Source organism: Etheostoma cragini, chromosome 2, assembly GCF_013103735.1.
Source record: "Etheostoma cragini isolate CJK2018 chromosome 2, CSU_Ecrag_1.0, whole genome shotgun sequence".
NCBI lineage: Eukaryota > Metazoa > Chordata > Actinopteri > Perciformes > Percidae > Etheostoma > Etheostoma cragini.
In genome coordinates this window covers 23899644-23918066 of record NC_048408.1, presented here as the reverse complement: position 1 = coordinate 23918066, position 18423 = coordinate 23899644, and the positions used below count along the sequence as shown (strand labels likewise).

Below are 18423 nucleotides of genomic sequence, written 5' to 3'. Positions count from 1 at the left end.
ATATAGTATATCTCTTATGTCAATCTTGCATGGAAAATCTTTCACAAAGATCAGTTTTAAGTGTGACCCTGCTTGATGTTTTGATAATATGACACTGTTCACTATGTTTGAACACAAAACTGTACATGATATGTAAAACAGTATGTACTGTATGCAGCATGGGTTCTCATAACTACGTTTTTTTGTTGAAGAAATCGAGAGTATCAACAGCAATACATGTACAACCAAACCCACCAGCCAAGGAAATGTTTCTCTCTAAGTAGCCAAAACACACAGAGCATGCTGTCCAGTTACAAAAAATACAAAACGTGTAAATTATTGCACAATAGAAAGGCTCAAAAAGTTTTGCGTTTGATGCAATAGTATTGCCCCAATGATGGATCATGCATTCAGCTTTTTCCAGTCAGGGATGATAACAGGGCTGTACCGTGTACTGGTGTCTAACCCTGTTGTCCTTTCCCCTCACTTATTGGCTAGTTAGCCAGGGTTGCCTTTCAGCCCGGGGAGCTGAGAGAGAGCTGCCAGCATGCTGCTCTTTGCCTACTCAGTCTTAATGTCATTAGCCAGAGGGCGGTCGCTGTGCCACTTCTTCATGTGTTTCTCCAGAGTGCTGTATACACTAAAAGGCATGTGGCAGATTTCACATTTGTACACGTCCTTGCCCATCTGTCCGTGGGTCTTCATGTGACGGGTGAGCTTTGAGCTCTGGGCGCACGCATAGCTGCACAGTTCACACTTGTAGGGCCGCTCTCCAGTGTGACTGCGTCGGTGCACTGTCAAGTTGCTGCAGTTCTTGAACACCTTGCCACAATACTCGCAGGTGTCACTGCGTCGGCCGTCCTTGGAGCTCGGCCTGCCATTCCCGTGGGGAGTACTGGCCCCGCTGCCGGTGCCGCTGCGTCCTGAAGTGGCCCGTTCCCCGTCCAGTTCGCCAGGCGGAGTGGAGAAGCGCAAGCTGCCGTTTTCTGACGAGTGCTCAGATGATGAGGCGAAGGGCGATTGTCTAGAGTCCCCACCTGTAAAGTTGATGAAGGGGTCCTTAAGTTGACGGGAGGCAGCGTAGCCAGCTAGCCACTGGGAGTAGACGTTCTCCGTGTTCGGGATAGTGGGCGTGGGGGGGTCAAGGTCTTTCTCCACCTTGATGCGTTTGGACAGGGGACTGAGGGAACCAGGGCTGACCCTTCCACTCAGCAGCTTCTTGGACAGCCTGTCAGTGGATAGAGGTCCCAGGCCATTGATGGTAGTGGTGGTTCCATCATCTGCTTGGTCTGACATCAGGGCCGAGTCTTCGTCACAAGGCTCCCGGGACAAGCTCCGGCGGTGTGGGTGCAGGGCGTCACTGTTTTTGTGGTAGCGGGCCCCTTCTAACCGCAGGCTGAAACGATAGTCATTCTTACCCTCTTCTTCTTCGACTTCTGGCTTAGTCTCAATTTCCTCCTCCTCCTCCTCTTCCTCTTCTTCTTCCTCTTCTTCTTCCTCCTCTTCTTCTTCTTCTTCCTCCTCCTCCTCCTCTTCCTCTTCTTCTCCATTTTCAGTCATCAGGCCATTGTTCTCGCTCTTGAACTTGGCAACCACTGACTTGAGAGCATCTGTGGCACTGCCCATCAGATCACTGGTACCAGGTTCGGGGGAGCTTGCAGTCGAGAGGCCGTCATCTGACTTGGCATTAAGCACCAAAGACTTGCTTTGACAGTGCGTCTTCATGTGTCGTTTCAGTTTGCTAGCCTGGGTGCAGGCATGGTTGCAGAGGTGACACTTGAATGGCTTTTCCCCTGTGTGGCTACGTCGGTGAACGATTAAGTTGCTCTGGAACTTGAAAGTCTTCCCGCAGAATTCACAAGACTTTGCCTTGAGAGGTGTGCCCGGTTGGGCCGCATTGGATGCAGGATTGGGGGTGGTGCGTAAACCAGAAGGGGACTGAGAGGTGGAGAGGGGTGGCGTAGCTGAAAAAGGAGGCTTTGAACCTGGCTGAAATGGCTGCAGCAGCCGTTGCATAGGGCTGGGCCTGTTAGGGGAGAGAGGTGGGGAGGACCCAGTGGCATTTCCAGCCAGCTCGCGTAGACGTCTAGAGAAGTCCATTGGAGGGGCTTCTAGTGGCACTGAGTTGAGCCTCATCACCCTGTCAAAGGCGCTGGGATGGTGGGTTGCCAGTGCCAGGTCATCAGGGCTCAGGTGGTGGCGTGGTGGTGGGCTGAACAGCGGTGGAGTACGGAGGTAACGGCTCTCACGAGGTGTAGACGCTGAATCCCGGCCAGACCCGGAGCCCGGCATCCTCAGGAGGCTGTAAGGACTGCCATCAGCCAAGTGGACGGCATGGATAGGAGGCTGGGAAGAAGCACAGTCCCCCCCCATCCCGGGAGCCGCAGCCACTCGGGGGGTGAGGGGGCTGCCAGGTTCGCTCTCCAGATAGATGCGGAAGCCGTGGGTGTTCTGTGCATGCTGGAGCAGAAACCAGGCACTGTTGAAGGGCTGCTTACAGGTGGTGCAGGTGTAACTGCTGGGCTCATCTTTATCTGACAAAAAAGAGACAGAAAGAGAGAACATTGTTATAATTTTACCCATTAATATGAAAAATTTGTTACTGGTGAACAACTAACTGATATAACAGCATAATTGTAGAAACATTTTTAAAAAATCATGTTGGACACTTTAATGATGAAAGCGAGGATTTAAATAAGTGACAAAATATCCAATATGATCATCAAAAACTGAGAGAGTGCAGCTGAATTAAGCGTTCACTTTCAAACCCACTCCAAGAAAACTGGATAAATTTAATTTTGTCGAAACAGAAATATATCTGCCTTTTTTGCTTTTTTAAGCATTAGGCAAAACTGAATTGTAAAACACTGCACAATTTTCTTTTAAAAATAATCTGAGATCCCGAGATTAAATGGGCATTTTATATATAATATATTTTTTATACCAGCATTCACTTCCAGTGCGTGTACACTTGTTGAAAATAGAATGAATAAAACAATAAAAAAGAGGTATTCCGGGCAGCAAATACACAATTTACACAGTTGAGAAGGCATAGGAATATTTTAAAAAATAATTGACTTTCAATAGCACTTGCACACTGACCGGAGATTTTCCTGACAATGCACGCCTAATCTCGTTAAACACACTCATCTCCCCTCCGATGCCATGTTTACAGAATTAGCAAGGCTAAAGTGGGACATGTATCTGATGCTGCATATTAATGCTGAATACAAATAAGAGGTCACATGTTAATAAATTGTACTAGCGTTTATCACAAAAACACATTCACGGGGAAAAGAAGAAAAGGGGGAATTTGTGTATGAGTGTTTGTGTGTGGGTGGGGAGGCTCCTATACAAATGCATTTCATGCATTACTTTTCTATTTCTGATATTTCATGCTTTATGGATTTATTTAAATCCTCTCAGGTGAATAGAAAAGGAGAAGAAGGGGAAAGCAGAAGCGAGAGATATGCAAAATAAGAAGCATCCGCCACTTGCAAATGTGCTCCTTCTTACATCTTTTTGCTTTCTTATCCTTTCTTCTCATTTTATTTTTTTCACTGGAGGGCATTTTTCTGAAGTCATTTGCAGACACTGAACCCAAAGCCATGGCCATACTGTGCTAGAAAGGGAGAACAAGGGAGTGGGAGTGATGAAGATAGGCCATGCATGTGTGTGTGTGTGTGTGTGTGTGTGTGTGTGTGTGTGTGTGTGTGTGTGTGTGTGTGATTGCGACTACGAATGATCCCTAAGATGGTGGATGGACAGTCTTGCATGTTTTAAGCCTGCGAAGAGACAGAAGGGTGAAGAACGGGCAGAAAGAGAAGTCGACCGCTGAGCGAAAAGAGGGATGTTGTGGATGAGCAATAGATGGAATAGATTGGTGTTTTGTGGCTCTCCTTTCTATCTCATTTGTCCAAGGCCACCATGGCGCCCGCCAAACAATCTCACTTAAAGACCAGAACACAGCATAAAATGTGCACCCAATCAAACCTCCACGCAAACCTTTTTCTCTTGACTGAAAAGAGTTGGAAGGGGGGTATGCTGGTAAATTATGGATCATTACAATCTGCAAAAATTACAGTTAATTGCTGCCACCTGCAAGGGGCTTTGACCCACTATGGAATTTTTCCATCATAAAAAAGCCATTTTCCCATACACGTTTTAGCTCCCTCTCTCATAAGCACAAATAAAATGTGCCCATTATATTGGCTTTGGCTATATGTATGTTTCCTGATTATGTGTGTGTTTTTATGGCTTTAAATATAAACCCCATATCACTCGTAAAACGCTTGCAATAACCTGGCCTCTCCTGTTCACTTTGCTTGGATTTGCAGCCTATACACACACTTCCTGAACCCTGTCTTAATGTGTGAGCAGAGAGTGCATATGCATGAGGAGGAAAATATATGTTTTTTTCTGTTATTGTGAAGGACGAGAGAGGGACATGGGGGGTTGGCTAGAGTGTCGTCTTCTTCTTCTCCGTCAGAGGAAATAAAGCACTGAGGATTTTGTGGAAGTGAAGGAAGGACGCAGGGGAGAAAGAAGGGAGAAGTGTGGCGTGAAGGGGACATTCCTTAATGACAACCCACCACATTTCTGAAGGACACAAGAGCCACAACACAGCACTTCAAAGCCGGTTGTCAATTCATTTTTCATGTATCAAAAACAGCATGTCTTGTGCTATGCAATCACAAGCCCATCTATGGACATTTGACAATGTGCTCATGCTACAGGCAGCGACAATAATTGTTATTCCTATCCAAGCAGTGGACACATTGATGGGCATTGACAAGACAGACCAAAGCAGATTCACAACAACGGCAGAGAGGAAATCTAAAAAAGCCCACAATTGTCCTTGATAGCTAGCTGCCCTTAAAGTAAGGAAGGACAGTTATTCAAACATTCAGGCATTTGTCGTTCTTAAAAGGGGGGATGGGGTTACTAGTAAAAAGTGCAGAGAACTGTGCAAAGGAGGAAGGATGATCTTATAAACGAGTCTGTTCTCTAATGGAATAAAGAAGAGCTCCCTCTCACTCTCTCAGTCTGGTTCTCTCTTTCTAAGTCTGTGGGGAGTTAGGGCTGGGGAGCAGGAGAGCTCGGGCTAATGCTGGATCTCCAGGTCCCTTTGAAATAGGATCAGCAGAGAGGAGAAGCCACACTGACAACCCCTTAGCTGCCATTTCATGGCAGTGGCTGAAAGAAGGGACTTTAGGGGAGAGATGACAGAAAGCATATAGGAGAAGTGAGAGAGGGCAGGAGGATCAGGAGCAAAAAAAAAGTGGAAGCACGATAATCACAAAAAAGAGAAATATAAAGTACTATAGAGGCAGAGCGCAGAGGAGGGACGCAGAACTGTCAAAGAAAGAGAATGGGGGGGTTAACAACTCCTTTAAAGCCATTTTTGCACATTGCAACACAAAGCAGGGGGAGGCTATTATGGTGTCTAACGGACACAGTGCACTGCTATCAGGAAGAGAATATGATCCAGGGCTCAAGCAAAAAGCACAAGGACGACTGACGCGAAGGTAGAAATGATGGCACCTTAAACAGCAGATGTGGTCGCTTGTATAGCTGCTGACACCATATTCACACTGCCGTCCCAGACAGCAGGGTTGACCAGACAAAGCAATACACACACAAGCAGTCTAGGAGGCTGAGGCATCATGTATACTTTGCTCATGCAGATTGCTCTATTGTTAGTTGACCCAACCCCCAAACCCAGTCTCACACGCAATCTCTCAATCACCACACACACGGAGGAACCATACCACATTTATCCCCTCAGCCAAAACATCCACAAACACAAACAATCAAACCAACAGAAGCCAAGACAACCATGACCTTAACGCAGTGTTGGCAGTTAAACAATGCGCTAAGAAACAGTCATCAACTGTTTCTTCCTCCAAAATTCTCTCAATCAAACCTACCATCTTTCTACTGTCCCAACTAGCTCAAACTTTCCAGTCACATGTCTAAAAGCTAGCAGACTTTGGATTGTCCTCAATTTTATTTGATCTTTTGTCCTTGGCCAAGCGTGATAGTAGGGTCTAGCCGTCCTGGTTTGACCATGCAGCTCTCACTGATATTGGTCATTTAGCTAATGGAGGAACAAGCTAACAGGATTAGCTTGCAAGCCATCCAAAAGGAGGAGGAAGGGGAAGACACAGAGACGGGAGACATGGGGGACACAGCATGTCCCCGCCATTTCCCGAAGATAATAGTCGCCTGGGGCTCAGGAGCACTAACACACACCTGAAAAGTGATTATGCTAATTGCGGGTCTTTGCCAATATTCATAAGTGTTTATAGGTGTTGGAGTGAGTGCCTTGAAAAGACGGAGGGTTGTCAATGCGGTGCCTCCTAAGAGTGCTTCATCCGTAACTGGCGTTAATGTGATTACTACTCTGTTTATGTCATTAGGGTATTCACAGTCAGGGATTGGACAGGGGTGAAGGGGGAAGCAGGGGAGGAAAGGTTGGAGAAAGTGGAGAATTAGTGGAGGTTCCAAGGCGCCCATTAGAGCTCTTCTTCAATGTACTGTATTTTCTTAATTCAGTCTGTGGTACATGACTTTCCCCAGACTTGAAGGTCTGCGTGGCAAAGAATCATTACACAAGTGAACTAAAATCGTTCTTCAGGGGCTTTGGAGTGCATTTGATTTCATTGGATTTATTGGTGTCTCAATCATGTTATCACCCAAATATGTTTTTATCAGTTTCAGCATCCTTTTGTATTTGTAAAATACCTGACAGAGAGCAGCTTTGCTTGGCCTTGATCTGCCTCCTTACTTTTCTAACTCTCTCTTTCTGTTTCCCTGCCACAGTCACACACACACACACACACACACACACACACACACTCACCAGGGCTCATACACTCACTTCTTTGTCCCGGGTCAGTCTCGTTGTGGTGCGCTCAGCCACTGGACAAAGACAAAAGGCTTGTTTGACCAACACTTGTTCCTGAGACAAAGCCGGATGCAGGAAATACGGTTTACTAAACAGAAAGCCAACCAGGGAATAGAAGAGGCTTAAAACCGAGCCTTTTTACAAGTCTGATCTGGACCTGGGGCCTGCAACTCTGGCTGGTGTTGGAGTGACACATTACACAATTGGGGGGGGCTGACACTACACACATTGCACACAGAAAGAAGTTAAAAAAGAAAGTGATGTAGAAAGAGGCAGGAAGAAAAAGAAAGGATGGAGAACTAAAAGAGAAGGGAAAGAGAGGTAGATTGGGATAAGAAAAGCCTCGCTGGCATGAACAAGCAAAGGGGAGAGGCAGATCTCCAGATAAAGATGCATGGTGGTCTTTGAGGGCCTGTGCCCAATATAAAGTAATCTGCTGGCTGTGGCTTTGTCTCCAATCAGACTTTCACACTTCTTACCTTTCCTTTCCCCTTCTCCTGAAAGGTGATAAGAGCAACAGTGGAACTGAGGCGTCTTGCTGAGCCACTAAGAAACCATTATGGACAGATGGCACCCACACAGGGGCCAATGAATGCATGCACCATACACAATGGACAAATGTGTGTGTGTGTGTGTGTGTGTGTGTGTGTGTGTGCGCGCGTGTGTGTGTGTGTGTGTGTGTTTGTTGGGGAAATCAATGTTTTCTTTATATGCATAGTGTTTTTGCATGTGTGAGTCTTTAATGAGCATGCATGATCTTTGTTGGTGAGTATTACCCAGGTATTACCACATAACTGTGTCCATTGTGTCCTGTGTATGCATGCATTTGTTTGTGTCTCTCTGCGTGTGTGTGTGTGTGTGTGTGGACATTAGTATGTAATACACTTGCTACAATCATTTCAAAATTAGCATTGCCCTACGCTGTCTGTTTCCCTGCGTAGCTCTACTCCCTTTAATCTTTTCTCGGTTGAACTGCATTTGAACTGACCATCCACCCACCCATCCATCCATCTGTCCGTCTCTCTATTCCTCCATCTATCCATCCTTTCCGACTAAGCCCTGCTGGACAGCTTCGTGCTTGGGTGCGGCTCGGTCCGGCAGACATTATAATAGCCTGGGCCAGTCGTGTCTCTGATGCAGATCATTATTTGCTCCCTGCTTAACAGCGACGGTGGGAGGCCGCACGCTGTTGTTTCTCATCCTAGCTCTAATGGTACAGTGAAAATACCTCTGGGCTTCTAAGCTTAACCAGTCTAATTAAATGGACCATCGCTTATGTAAGTATCCGCAGAGATTATTTATTGAGTTGGGATCCACTTCACAGGATCAAACCGCCGTCAACAAAAGCCAACGCTCAACGGAGTAGGTATTAAATAAAGGAGTGGAATCAAAGAAACTGCAAATTGCCAAGTGTCAGTTTAAGCACACATATCCAGGTACATAAGAAGACTTAATCAAGCAGGAGTATTTTTGGACTCGGGCAATTTCCCAGATGGGAGGAGTGTCTGAACACTTCAGAGGGGAAATGTGAAAAGTGTTCTGTCAAAGAAAAGATATGTCTCAATAAACTACAACTTAAGGAGAGGATGATAGAGTAACATATGAGCAATATAATACAATAAAACATACTTTACTTTCTTCTTTACTTTCAAATACAGGCTGCAACATTCAGATGAGAGCATCTGCTGTCTTTTCTGACATGCAGCGTTCCTAATTGAAGTGCACAGACAAGAAAGCGTCCGTAAGACATGAGGCCAGCAGCCTGAGCTTCACTATCTCTGCATAGCTCAGCTTATGACATGCTAGCGTCCCTGCAGAAAGGATGGAGGGGGACAGGGAGGTTGACTAGCTGCACATTTCTGCATAAATCTCCAGTCAGATAGCATCGGGAGAGGAGAAACAGGGCAGGGAGGCAGGCAAGCAGCGGAGGATGATAAGGCCCCCAGGGCAGGGCATTCGACACTGTCAAAACTGTTTCGTCTTTGGCTATTGAACGAGTGGAGCACGTTATGAGCCTGCATACCATTTGCCAGGACACGATTCGGCTTCACCGGAGCATACAGGGCCGTCTATCTGACCTCCACTGTTTTGCCTCTTCAGTCTTCACAGACATCAGAGAGCTGAACATAACAGCACAAACATTGCATGGAAAAGGACTTTGAAGACTTAAAGTGAACACATTGCAGTCACATTACTATACAATTGTGATATTCAACAGCTTTACTGGTGAATATTCTGTGCAACATGTGACTTTGAAGGAGAATTCCGGTCGATTTCAACACGTAGCTCTCTTGTTAGGAAATTTGGAGTGCTGTCAGTAGCAAGAAAAAACAATCGGTGCTGCCTACACCGTGTTAGTCTCCTGCTAGAGTTAGCACCCAACAGGATTAAACAGGGCAAGTTTTAAACATGTTTTTAGCCTCTAAACATGTTCAAAATGTCATTAATGTGCAGTGATTCCTTCCAAGGGAACACAGCGAATCTGACTTCAGTCGGTGTGAGAGAAAGGACTATACCTCTGTTTATTTCCTGTTTTCTGGAAGTCCCCACTAGTTGATTGTCGATCTCACACAATCTAATATTCCAAAACGTATTTTTTCCACAAGAAAAATATTTGCCTGGCTGTAACCTGACACCACAATGGAGCCAGGAGAGCTGCAGTTCAAGAGTTCAAGAGTTTGTGAAAAAAGTATATTTTTGAATATTGGATTATATGAGTTTGACAATCCACCAGAGGTATGGAAGTGGTATGAAACAACAGAGCTACGTGTTGAAATCGACATAATTCCCCTTTTATAGTAGTCATGAGAAGCCAATGTGTCAGTATTGTCGCAAAAAAGACATACAACTACAACATACTGTATGTAACAGAAAACTGCACCCACATAATCACTTAACAGGACAATCATTGAATCCCACAAAGTTAAGACTACACAAATGACCACAGAACTGAATTGTTACTAAAAATGCAATGTCAAGAAAATTGAAAGAAAATCCGCAGACTTTCAGCTAGGGGTGGGGGAAAAAATGTATACAGCATAGTATCTTGATATATTCAGTTGCAATATTGTATCGATAGACAGCCGCCAAGTATCAATCTTTTCCTATATACAGTATATGTTGGTTCATTTGTCTACTTGACAATCCCATTTTGCAGCAATAAAATTGAAGTGATATGAACAAACAGAGCAATGTATCTTTTTAGATAAAACAGATGTTGACAAAGTTTCCTTTTGGGGACATTTGAAATTGAGAAAAATTAGAGGAAAAAAAGAAAATAAATTGAAATATATCGCAGAATTTTGCAATATGTTTAAAATCGCAATTATATTGTATTGTGGCATAAGTATTGTTATGATATCGTATTGAGAGGTGCCTGGTGATTCCCACCCCTACTTTCAGCTTCATATGATTTTTTTAACACCTGTATAACAGGCCAAAACACAATGACCAGTAAAGTAGCAAAACATATGCTGTACAATCCAATTTAGAGAATACCAAATACTGTTTTTCACAGAATAAGTTAGGTCGCCGCACCCTTGGATGAAGTATGACTGAACTATCTTTCTTAAAAACACTTCAGTAGGAACGTCTACCCCTGTCCCTTATTCTAAATCCAATTGAATGTTTGGGCGAATGAAGTGTGCAGATTTTCCCATCCTCTAAACGTATTAAGAACAAGAAGCTTTTCCTTCTGAGTAACTGTCGGTCAACATCTGCATGAATTTAAAGCACTCATTTAAAAACTGAAGATCTTCTCAAAGAACTTTCCTTTAAGAAGATCTGCTGAGTTCTTAATTTGATTTGGGACATTTAGCCCTTATAATGTTGGTGTTTCTGTTATTTTTTCCACCTACTCTGTGCTTAACCCCATATCCATGCCACAAGTGGACTCACTAAATGTGAAAATGACTTGAAAGCAGGTAGAAACTACAGCATAAATGCATTGCCATGAAAAATATGTGAAAGAGTAGTTGAGCGCAAGTAAGTGGAGAAAAGTTAAAAGAGAAGAGTGGGCAGTGAGGGTTAGAGACTTCGCCTGATTTACAGGCCCAGACCTGCAGTCAGGGTATCTCCAGAGCTCACGGAAGTCCAGACACACACACACACATGCACACACACATGCACACACACACACACACACACACACACACACACAAAACACACACACACACACAGAGAGTATCTCTGGACTGAGTAAACACTTCAGCCTGTTTGGAGGATAGAGTCAGTCCCTCTTCCTCACCGTCCCTCAGCAGCCTGCATGCTCCCTTATTACTCCTCCTTCCATCACGCTATTTCCTTAACATGCTCTGATGGCAGCACTGTGATGTTAAAGTGAGTCTATCTGTACACATATACACATACTCAAACAGTTTCTCCCTCATCTTTTTCTTTTACCTCAGACATACTCACACACACAAACACACACACAAACACACACACACACACACAAACGCACACACACAGATTCACACACACACACACACACACACACAAACACACACACACACACACACAAATAGTTTCTCTAAATCTTTCTTTTCCAAAAGCTGAAAAGCACACTATACCTTAACACCTGTGCCACAATGCACCTCTCATCTTCTCCACCCACTCATTTAGTGCCGGGCAGATCTTAAAATCAGGCCAGTGTGTACAAGTCTTTTATTCCCTCTCCTCCTACCTTTGCCTGAGGTGCTCCATCACTGTAAATAATATTTCCAGAGAAAGTGAGACACCCAGAACGGGCAAAGATAAAAGAGGGGGGAAAAACAGGGAAAGATACTCATCATTAACTTAATCTTTGTGGGACAAGGTAGAAGGTGGAGTAGATTGAGGGTCTCTGTGTTTGGATTTGAGGTTCCAAAGGCACCTGCATCACCAGTAAAATACAACATTTTCATGACTTGGTGCTCAATAGAATGCAAGGAACTGGAAGGAATCACAAAGTCACTACCTGTGTTGACCGCAGTTGTTTGTTTCTAAGCTGGCTCCCAGAAGCCTCAGAAGCTCTAAAGCATGGGCCATCATTTTAATACCAGTAAACAAGGGTTGTTTTAAACATGCAGTTATTTTTTACCCTGCCCTACCACCTCAGGGTGAGAAGACCAGGGCATGTGAGCTTGGGCCAACCTTAGCAGTTCGTTATGCATTCGAGCCTCAAGGCATTGTGGAGGGACATGGCACTTTCAAACAAGAGGGCCAGTGTGTTGGAGCGTCCCGTGGCCCGGAGCTGTGGAGGCTGAGGGTTTAACACACGTCCCATCTGCTATGTGTGACTGTGCACACGGTGGTCAAGTGGTTAAGGGAGCATCAATAGCCGGACTCTTTAGATAGAGGGGCATGTCAGGGTCAGATACAGCTCACAAATCCAATTTCCTTTGAAACAGAGAAATGGGAAGACAAGATAGTTTTATGCTTGCACATGTGGTGACCGCAGAACTAAAGTCTGGACTTTGGATAAAAACTGATTGTATCACAAGTTCAGTGTGTGTTTTTTTAAAATGTTGGTACAGTATCACAAGTTAAATTTCCTGCATTGTCATAACAAGTGAGGTCTAGGACGTGAGGTTCCCTGATCCTGTAATAAGCTCACAGCCACTAACAGTGAGACCTCGAAGCGCCCACCACCATCCATCCAACCAACAAACCCAACATTCCCTTCTCCATTATTTATTCATCGAGGAGAAAACATGGCTGGGCCACTTCTCAACCCGTTCCAAATCCTGATTAAATTTGCAAAATGGCCTCCTGTTCAGCCCTAATTCAGCCCCATAAAGACATTCTGACAGTTGCAGGAAGAGACGCGGCAGAGCGAGGAAATGGTCAGATAGCCAAAGTGACCTACAATCGATTCCTTCTGTGCACTTTTGCTCAATGTTAGAAGTTCTCACTGCTATGACTACCCTAGATGTGTGATACAAACCTGGGCCACACCAGGTTTAGACAGATGCCCCAAACAAATGGTTAAATTGGACATTACACTGCACAACAGTAAATACTGTACTGTACAGCTTTTACTGTAGGTTAGCAAAGGGGTGAATGCAGCCAGTTAATACCTAATGTAACGTTTACCATCAATAACAGTTTGTAAGATGGATGGGCCATCTGCTTGGCAATGGCAGGACACGCTCTACACAATTCTTCATCTCCAAGCCTCTCTGCACCAGATTCCTGCCTACTAATTAAAGACATGTGTTCTGATCAGCCGCCATAGCAACGCAAGGGAGGTGGGTAAAATGGTGGACAATAGGACCTAGTGCGGCCCAGAAAGTTAACACTTAGAGCTGTATTCCTCTGTGTTCACACCTATGGTTCCAACAATAGGCAAAATGTGCATTTATATCACTGATACATTTAATTTTGTGGCACTGTAAAAATTATTTAAATTCATGTTTAACTCATCTCTTTTCAGTTAAATCTTGTGCCAGCCCACACTGTCACTTGCCTGTTAAAAATACAGCATGTGGACCCTTCCGCTTGTTCTCCCTTGAGGTGTGTCAGTACCAGGCATAGGCCTAAGCAGTAGCTAGCGTGATATTAATTAAGGTAGCCAACCTGTAGGTTCCTTTGTGCCCAGCTGTAGAGCATAAATCAGGCTTTTAACGAGGCTAGGGCCCTAAGATCTCAAACCGTGCTGGAATGCTACCTGCACAACCATGCCAAAAATCTGTCTGTGTCTAGGGCTCCTATAGATCACCATGTTTATAAGGGGGGGCTATAGCGACCTACCCTGGGGAGGGAAGGAGGGAGAGCGGAGAAGAGGAGCAGAAAAAGGAGGGTGGCAAAGAGGGGGGCAAGAGCTATTTCTATTGGGTCATCAGGTTTAAGTAAACGTGTGGTGTTGCTGTGTAAGTGTGCAAGTATGCATGTGTGTTGCACACACACGTGTGCTGCCGCATCACAACATATTCTCTTGTTTAAAGCAAAGGAAAAAAACAAGACAGACAAAGATGATAAAGAGGCAAAGAGAGAGATAAAGACTTAAGTCTGAGAAGAAGGCTGGCAGTAACAGGTACAAAAGCAACAGTTGAGCCACCAGCAAAAACAATAAATTATTTTTCACTCCCTCTAGACATACATCTCTTAGAGAAACGTTAAAATTAGCATTTAAACGTGAAGAGTTGATAAACAGGATACTGTACGTGAAAAACACATGTTTGATGACAGAAGGATTTATTCACAGACAGCTGCAGGACAGGACACATATGTAAGGACTGGCTGACTTGTTGAATGGCAGGCTGAGTCCACCTTCAAGTCATTGTTTCTGCACAGAAAGGGTCCATGAACTCAGACATTCCATAACACGCAGTGACAAGACACACTTACACACAGCCAATACACAGGCATGATGCAACTACACACATTTACACTAACGAGAGCATATCAAGAAGTCAGAACTTTTGCTAAAGCAATGTGTTAAGCTGTACTGTAGTTTATTGCCATATGCATTGAATAGTACGGCAACACTTTCCAATGCGATGCCTACACTCCTGGAAAGTTGACCAGCTAACCAACCGTATATAAATAAGTCAGTGTTGAAATTTGGATTAATGGCTGATAAGCGGATGGGTAGATCCAGTTTCTCTGGCTGCGCTCTGCAGCACCACCTGAGATTTATGGGCCAGATGTTTGTGCCATTGCGTCTCTAACAGACTATAAAACTTAATTTACAGAAGGCAACAGTGGAGCCTTAATGTAAGCGTCACCAACATGCAAATATTTTGCTGCGCTGATGCAAATGTCAACTCCAAGTGATTAAAAAATGTAATTAACAAACGACTTTCATTATTGGGAATGCTTGTTCCCTCCTGCAGTTTCTCTCTCTCTCTCTCTTAGTCTCCTTCCTTCCCTCTCTCTCTCTTTTTCTCTCTCTCTCTCTCTTTTTCTCTCTCTCTCCCTCTCTTTCTCTCCTCCATGTCACTTACACAATTACGTCTCTGACATGAATGTAACTCCACTCCTTGCCAACATGAACTCAGGTTCTCAAGATCCACCCTGTCACTCTGAGAAGGAGCTGACACCCTCTGACCGGTGCAGAGGGCTCGGGGGCGTTGACCCCGGCAGACTGCTTGTATTGCATTCCGAGAACTGAACTTTGTCGACTTGTGCAAGGTCAACCTGTAAAGATCCTATATGTTCATTCCATACACGTCCAGGCCTCTTGACTACCCCGTGAGGAGAAATGTTTTACAGACTACCCAATGGTTATCCCATGTACCTTTGACACAGCCGTATAGATATATAAAGACATAAAAAGATATGTTTGCTCTTAAAACACAAGGCCTTTATTCCTCCCGTCCGGTTTCATCACCTTTGCAGCACACAGAGGGGTAGCTGATGAAAAGAGGAATTAAGGACAGTGAAAGAGCAAGGATATTATCTGAAGAGGACGGGGTGTAGTTGAAGGGTGTCAAGAACAGTGTAAAAAGCTGTGGAGAGGAGAAGAAGAAGGGAAAAACAAAAGAGGTGGTGGACAGCTTTATACTGCAGCACCCCATTCTAGATTACATTAGTGGCAGCTGCTTCCTTTGTGTGGTTTTATGGCCTGGCCCCAAGAAAAAGCTGCTAAAATTTCATTTAATCTGCTGCAGAAACTCAAGTGTCTGTCAGCCACTCAAACAAGGGGGACTAAAAGCACCATGCTCTCAGATAAGTGAGGCAAAATACTGCTAATACTATCTCTGTCCGTGGCCATACAGGCAGACATTTTGTGTAACCAAAGAGGGCTTGCCTGTGCCCCGGTGCATGGGAAACTGGCCCGCTCTCCCAGTCCAGGGGCAGGTCCTTAATGGCGGGTGAGGAAGCCAGACATCGTCCCGTTTCTTCCCTCTTTCTCTCCCCTCTTCATCTCCACCTCCTGTTCACCCTTCCAAGTCATTAGCTTATGTTAATCGCTAAAACTACCAAGAGTGACCCCCAATTTCATTTAGTATGCCGCTATACTTAACCAGATGACGAAGCAGCTGCTACAACAGATCCGTTCATTATTAAACTAATGGTATGACTGAGAATATATTTTGTGCTAAATTGTCTCAGTCTTTCACACATGGATTTTGATGCAAACAGTATATGATAAAATAGAATCTAAAACATCCAACCCAACACAATTTCTTTTTATTTTACCATGTACCCTAATTCAATCAATATCCCTTACTCCAACACTCTTAGTCATTAGCTTATTTTCTTGTAGAAAATAACTTGTTGAATGATGTTAAAAAAACTGTGGAATAATGCTTGCCCAATGACTTCTGCCAAAAACATGTCTGTAAAGTGGCCCAAAGTCAAAATCGTTTTAAGATTATTTTTTGGGCATTTTAGGCCTTTAATGACAGGACAGCTGAAAAATGAAAAGGTAGAGAGAGGGGGAATGACATACAGCGCAGGTCGGAGTCAAACCCGGGCCCACTGTATCAAAAAGTAAACCTCTATAAATGGCCGCCCGCTCTACCAACTGAACTAACCGGGCGCCCAAGTAGCCTAACCTCTAATAGAATCTATGAGCCATTATTAAACAAGCCACAAACAAAATCAGCCAGAAAGTGGATGGGCGGGCATTATCCTTTAAAGATAAAAGCTATATCTCAACTGCCTACTCAATACCCTGCTCCTAAAGACCCAAATACCCAAAAGTAATCACAAAAATGGCCCCACATCATTTCGCTGGACGGGTTAGCCTGCAGCAGAGCTTTGACAGCAGTGGTAACTGACAGAAAGCAGCAGTACAGGCAGCGGTTAGGGGCAGCTTCCTTCCTGGGCTTTAGTTCACATAACCACATGTCCATGTATGTCCACATACATTTTATTCAGATAAACTGAGGGGAAGAAGGGGATGGGAAGAAAAGGGGCTATTTTGACATGTGATGCCACTGCTGTAGCTTAAGGCAAGAAGAGGAAGAGGAGGAGCTACAAGGGGCCCCTTTACTTTGACCTCTCTGATAAGAACTAGGAGGATGGGGTAGGGAAGAAGGAGCCCAGAGGAGCCAGGAACAGGCCAAAGCACGGGCAGGTGTCAGGCCGAACCAGATCTCTGCTCTCTCGTTCTAAATGGGGCAGATGAGATATGAGGAAAGTGAGTCTGTGACTCTTTATCCCACGGGAACAGGTCTCACATTCATACTGCTCATCCACGCAGGTCTGGCTTAGGCTTAAGAGACTGACACCAGTGTGTGAGGATAATGACACTGAAGTATGGCTACCACATAAATCCTTCAAATATATTCCTTGAAATATTGTAATGGATGATACATTTTTTGCTACTTGTTGAGCATGATGAGTTCTTTGCACAGAGAAAAGTGTTTGAGAGGTGGTGGGAGCTTTGAGTTTCCCTACATATTATTCGGACTAATCCTCTGGTTAGACTACAGGCAGTATTCTGAGGCTTAGAACTAAGATTGAGTGACTAACTTGAAATAAATAGTTATTTTTTTTAAATAAAATGTTTCACTTTCTTGCCAAGAGATTGATTAAAAGACTTGATTAAAAGACGGTACAGTCTGTACAGTCAATATGAAGCTACAGCAAGCATCAGGTTAGCTTAACTTATCTTAGTGTAGAGGGAGCCTGGCAACCTCACACTGACGACAGGATCCCAGCTGTTTCCCCCACTTTGAGTTGTAATGCTAAGCTAAGCAAGGCTGTGACTTCATATTCGAAGCCATTAGAGTGGTTTTGATCTTCGTCATTAAACTCTCAGAAAGCAAGCATTTTCCAAAATGTTGAAATATTCTTTTTACGCATGCCTGCTCTACTGAGGCTGGTCAGTTTAAAGTGTTCAACGCTCAAAGGGAAATGAAATAGTTTGCAAAGATACTGAGCTGACTTTAACTTGAATCGCTTGGAGAAGACTGTAAAAAAAGAGCACTTTGCAACTATTGAAAACAATTTAATAAACATGCTGGCTTAGAAAGAATTATGCTAATGGCCATTCATCCTGATCCATGTGAAACAGTGTTTACAACTAACAGAAGAAAGAAAGAAAAATCCAAAGGAAAAGCACAATGCAAAGGCACAAATGAGTGCTAATGAAGACATAGCAAGCTGTAGAGTGTGTTAGGGGGGGCGGGGAGGCAAAAGAGATGGGCGAGGGGAAATTAACCTTTTTAATTGGAGAGTGGTAGTCCTCTTTGGACCCTGCAGTTGGATCCAGAGTGCTGACAGATGATGAGAGGGAAATGGCAGGCCTATTACAGGCAATCTGGCCCTGCAACTTGGCAGACCACAGCAGTACCAGAGCCTGGGGAGAACAGGGCATATCCAGCATGGAAAGCACTCCCTGCCAGACCGCTCGCTGGCAGAGAAGGGCTTGCCACAATAAAAAGGTATAAATAGAGAACGATTATCTTGGCACTTTGAACTACGGGGTAAAGGGTTGTTATAATGGAGTCCGGTTTCTTGTCTGATAACAAAATACTACCTGGTCAAGAAAAAAGAAGAAGGTTTTTGCTTTAATGAAAGAGAGAGAGAACCAGTCTGACAGGTATGACAGAGGAGAAGGGCCAGTGCTGGAGGTGTGCGTGTGCTTGGGGGGGGGG

At 44.4% G+C, this 18423-nt stretch overlaps 1 protein-coding gene across 1 annotated transcript in view; it reads right to left on the bottom strand.

Annotated features, from left to right (window-relative positions):
* Nucleotides 1–183: 183 nt before the first annotated feature.
* LOC117937418 (B-cell lymphoma/leukemia 11A-like) overlaps nucleotides 184–18423 on the bottom strand; it is a 34116-nt gene continuing 15876 nt past the window's right edge. Inside the window, exon 3 of the mRNA XM_034861393.1 lies at nucleotides 184–2513. Within this exon, the coding sequence (XP_034717284.1) occupies nucleotides 541–2513 (1973 nt within the window). The 3' untranslated portion in view covers nucleotides 184–540. The remainder of the gene's footprint in view (nucleotides 2514–18423) is intronic.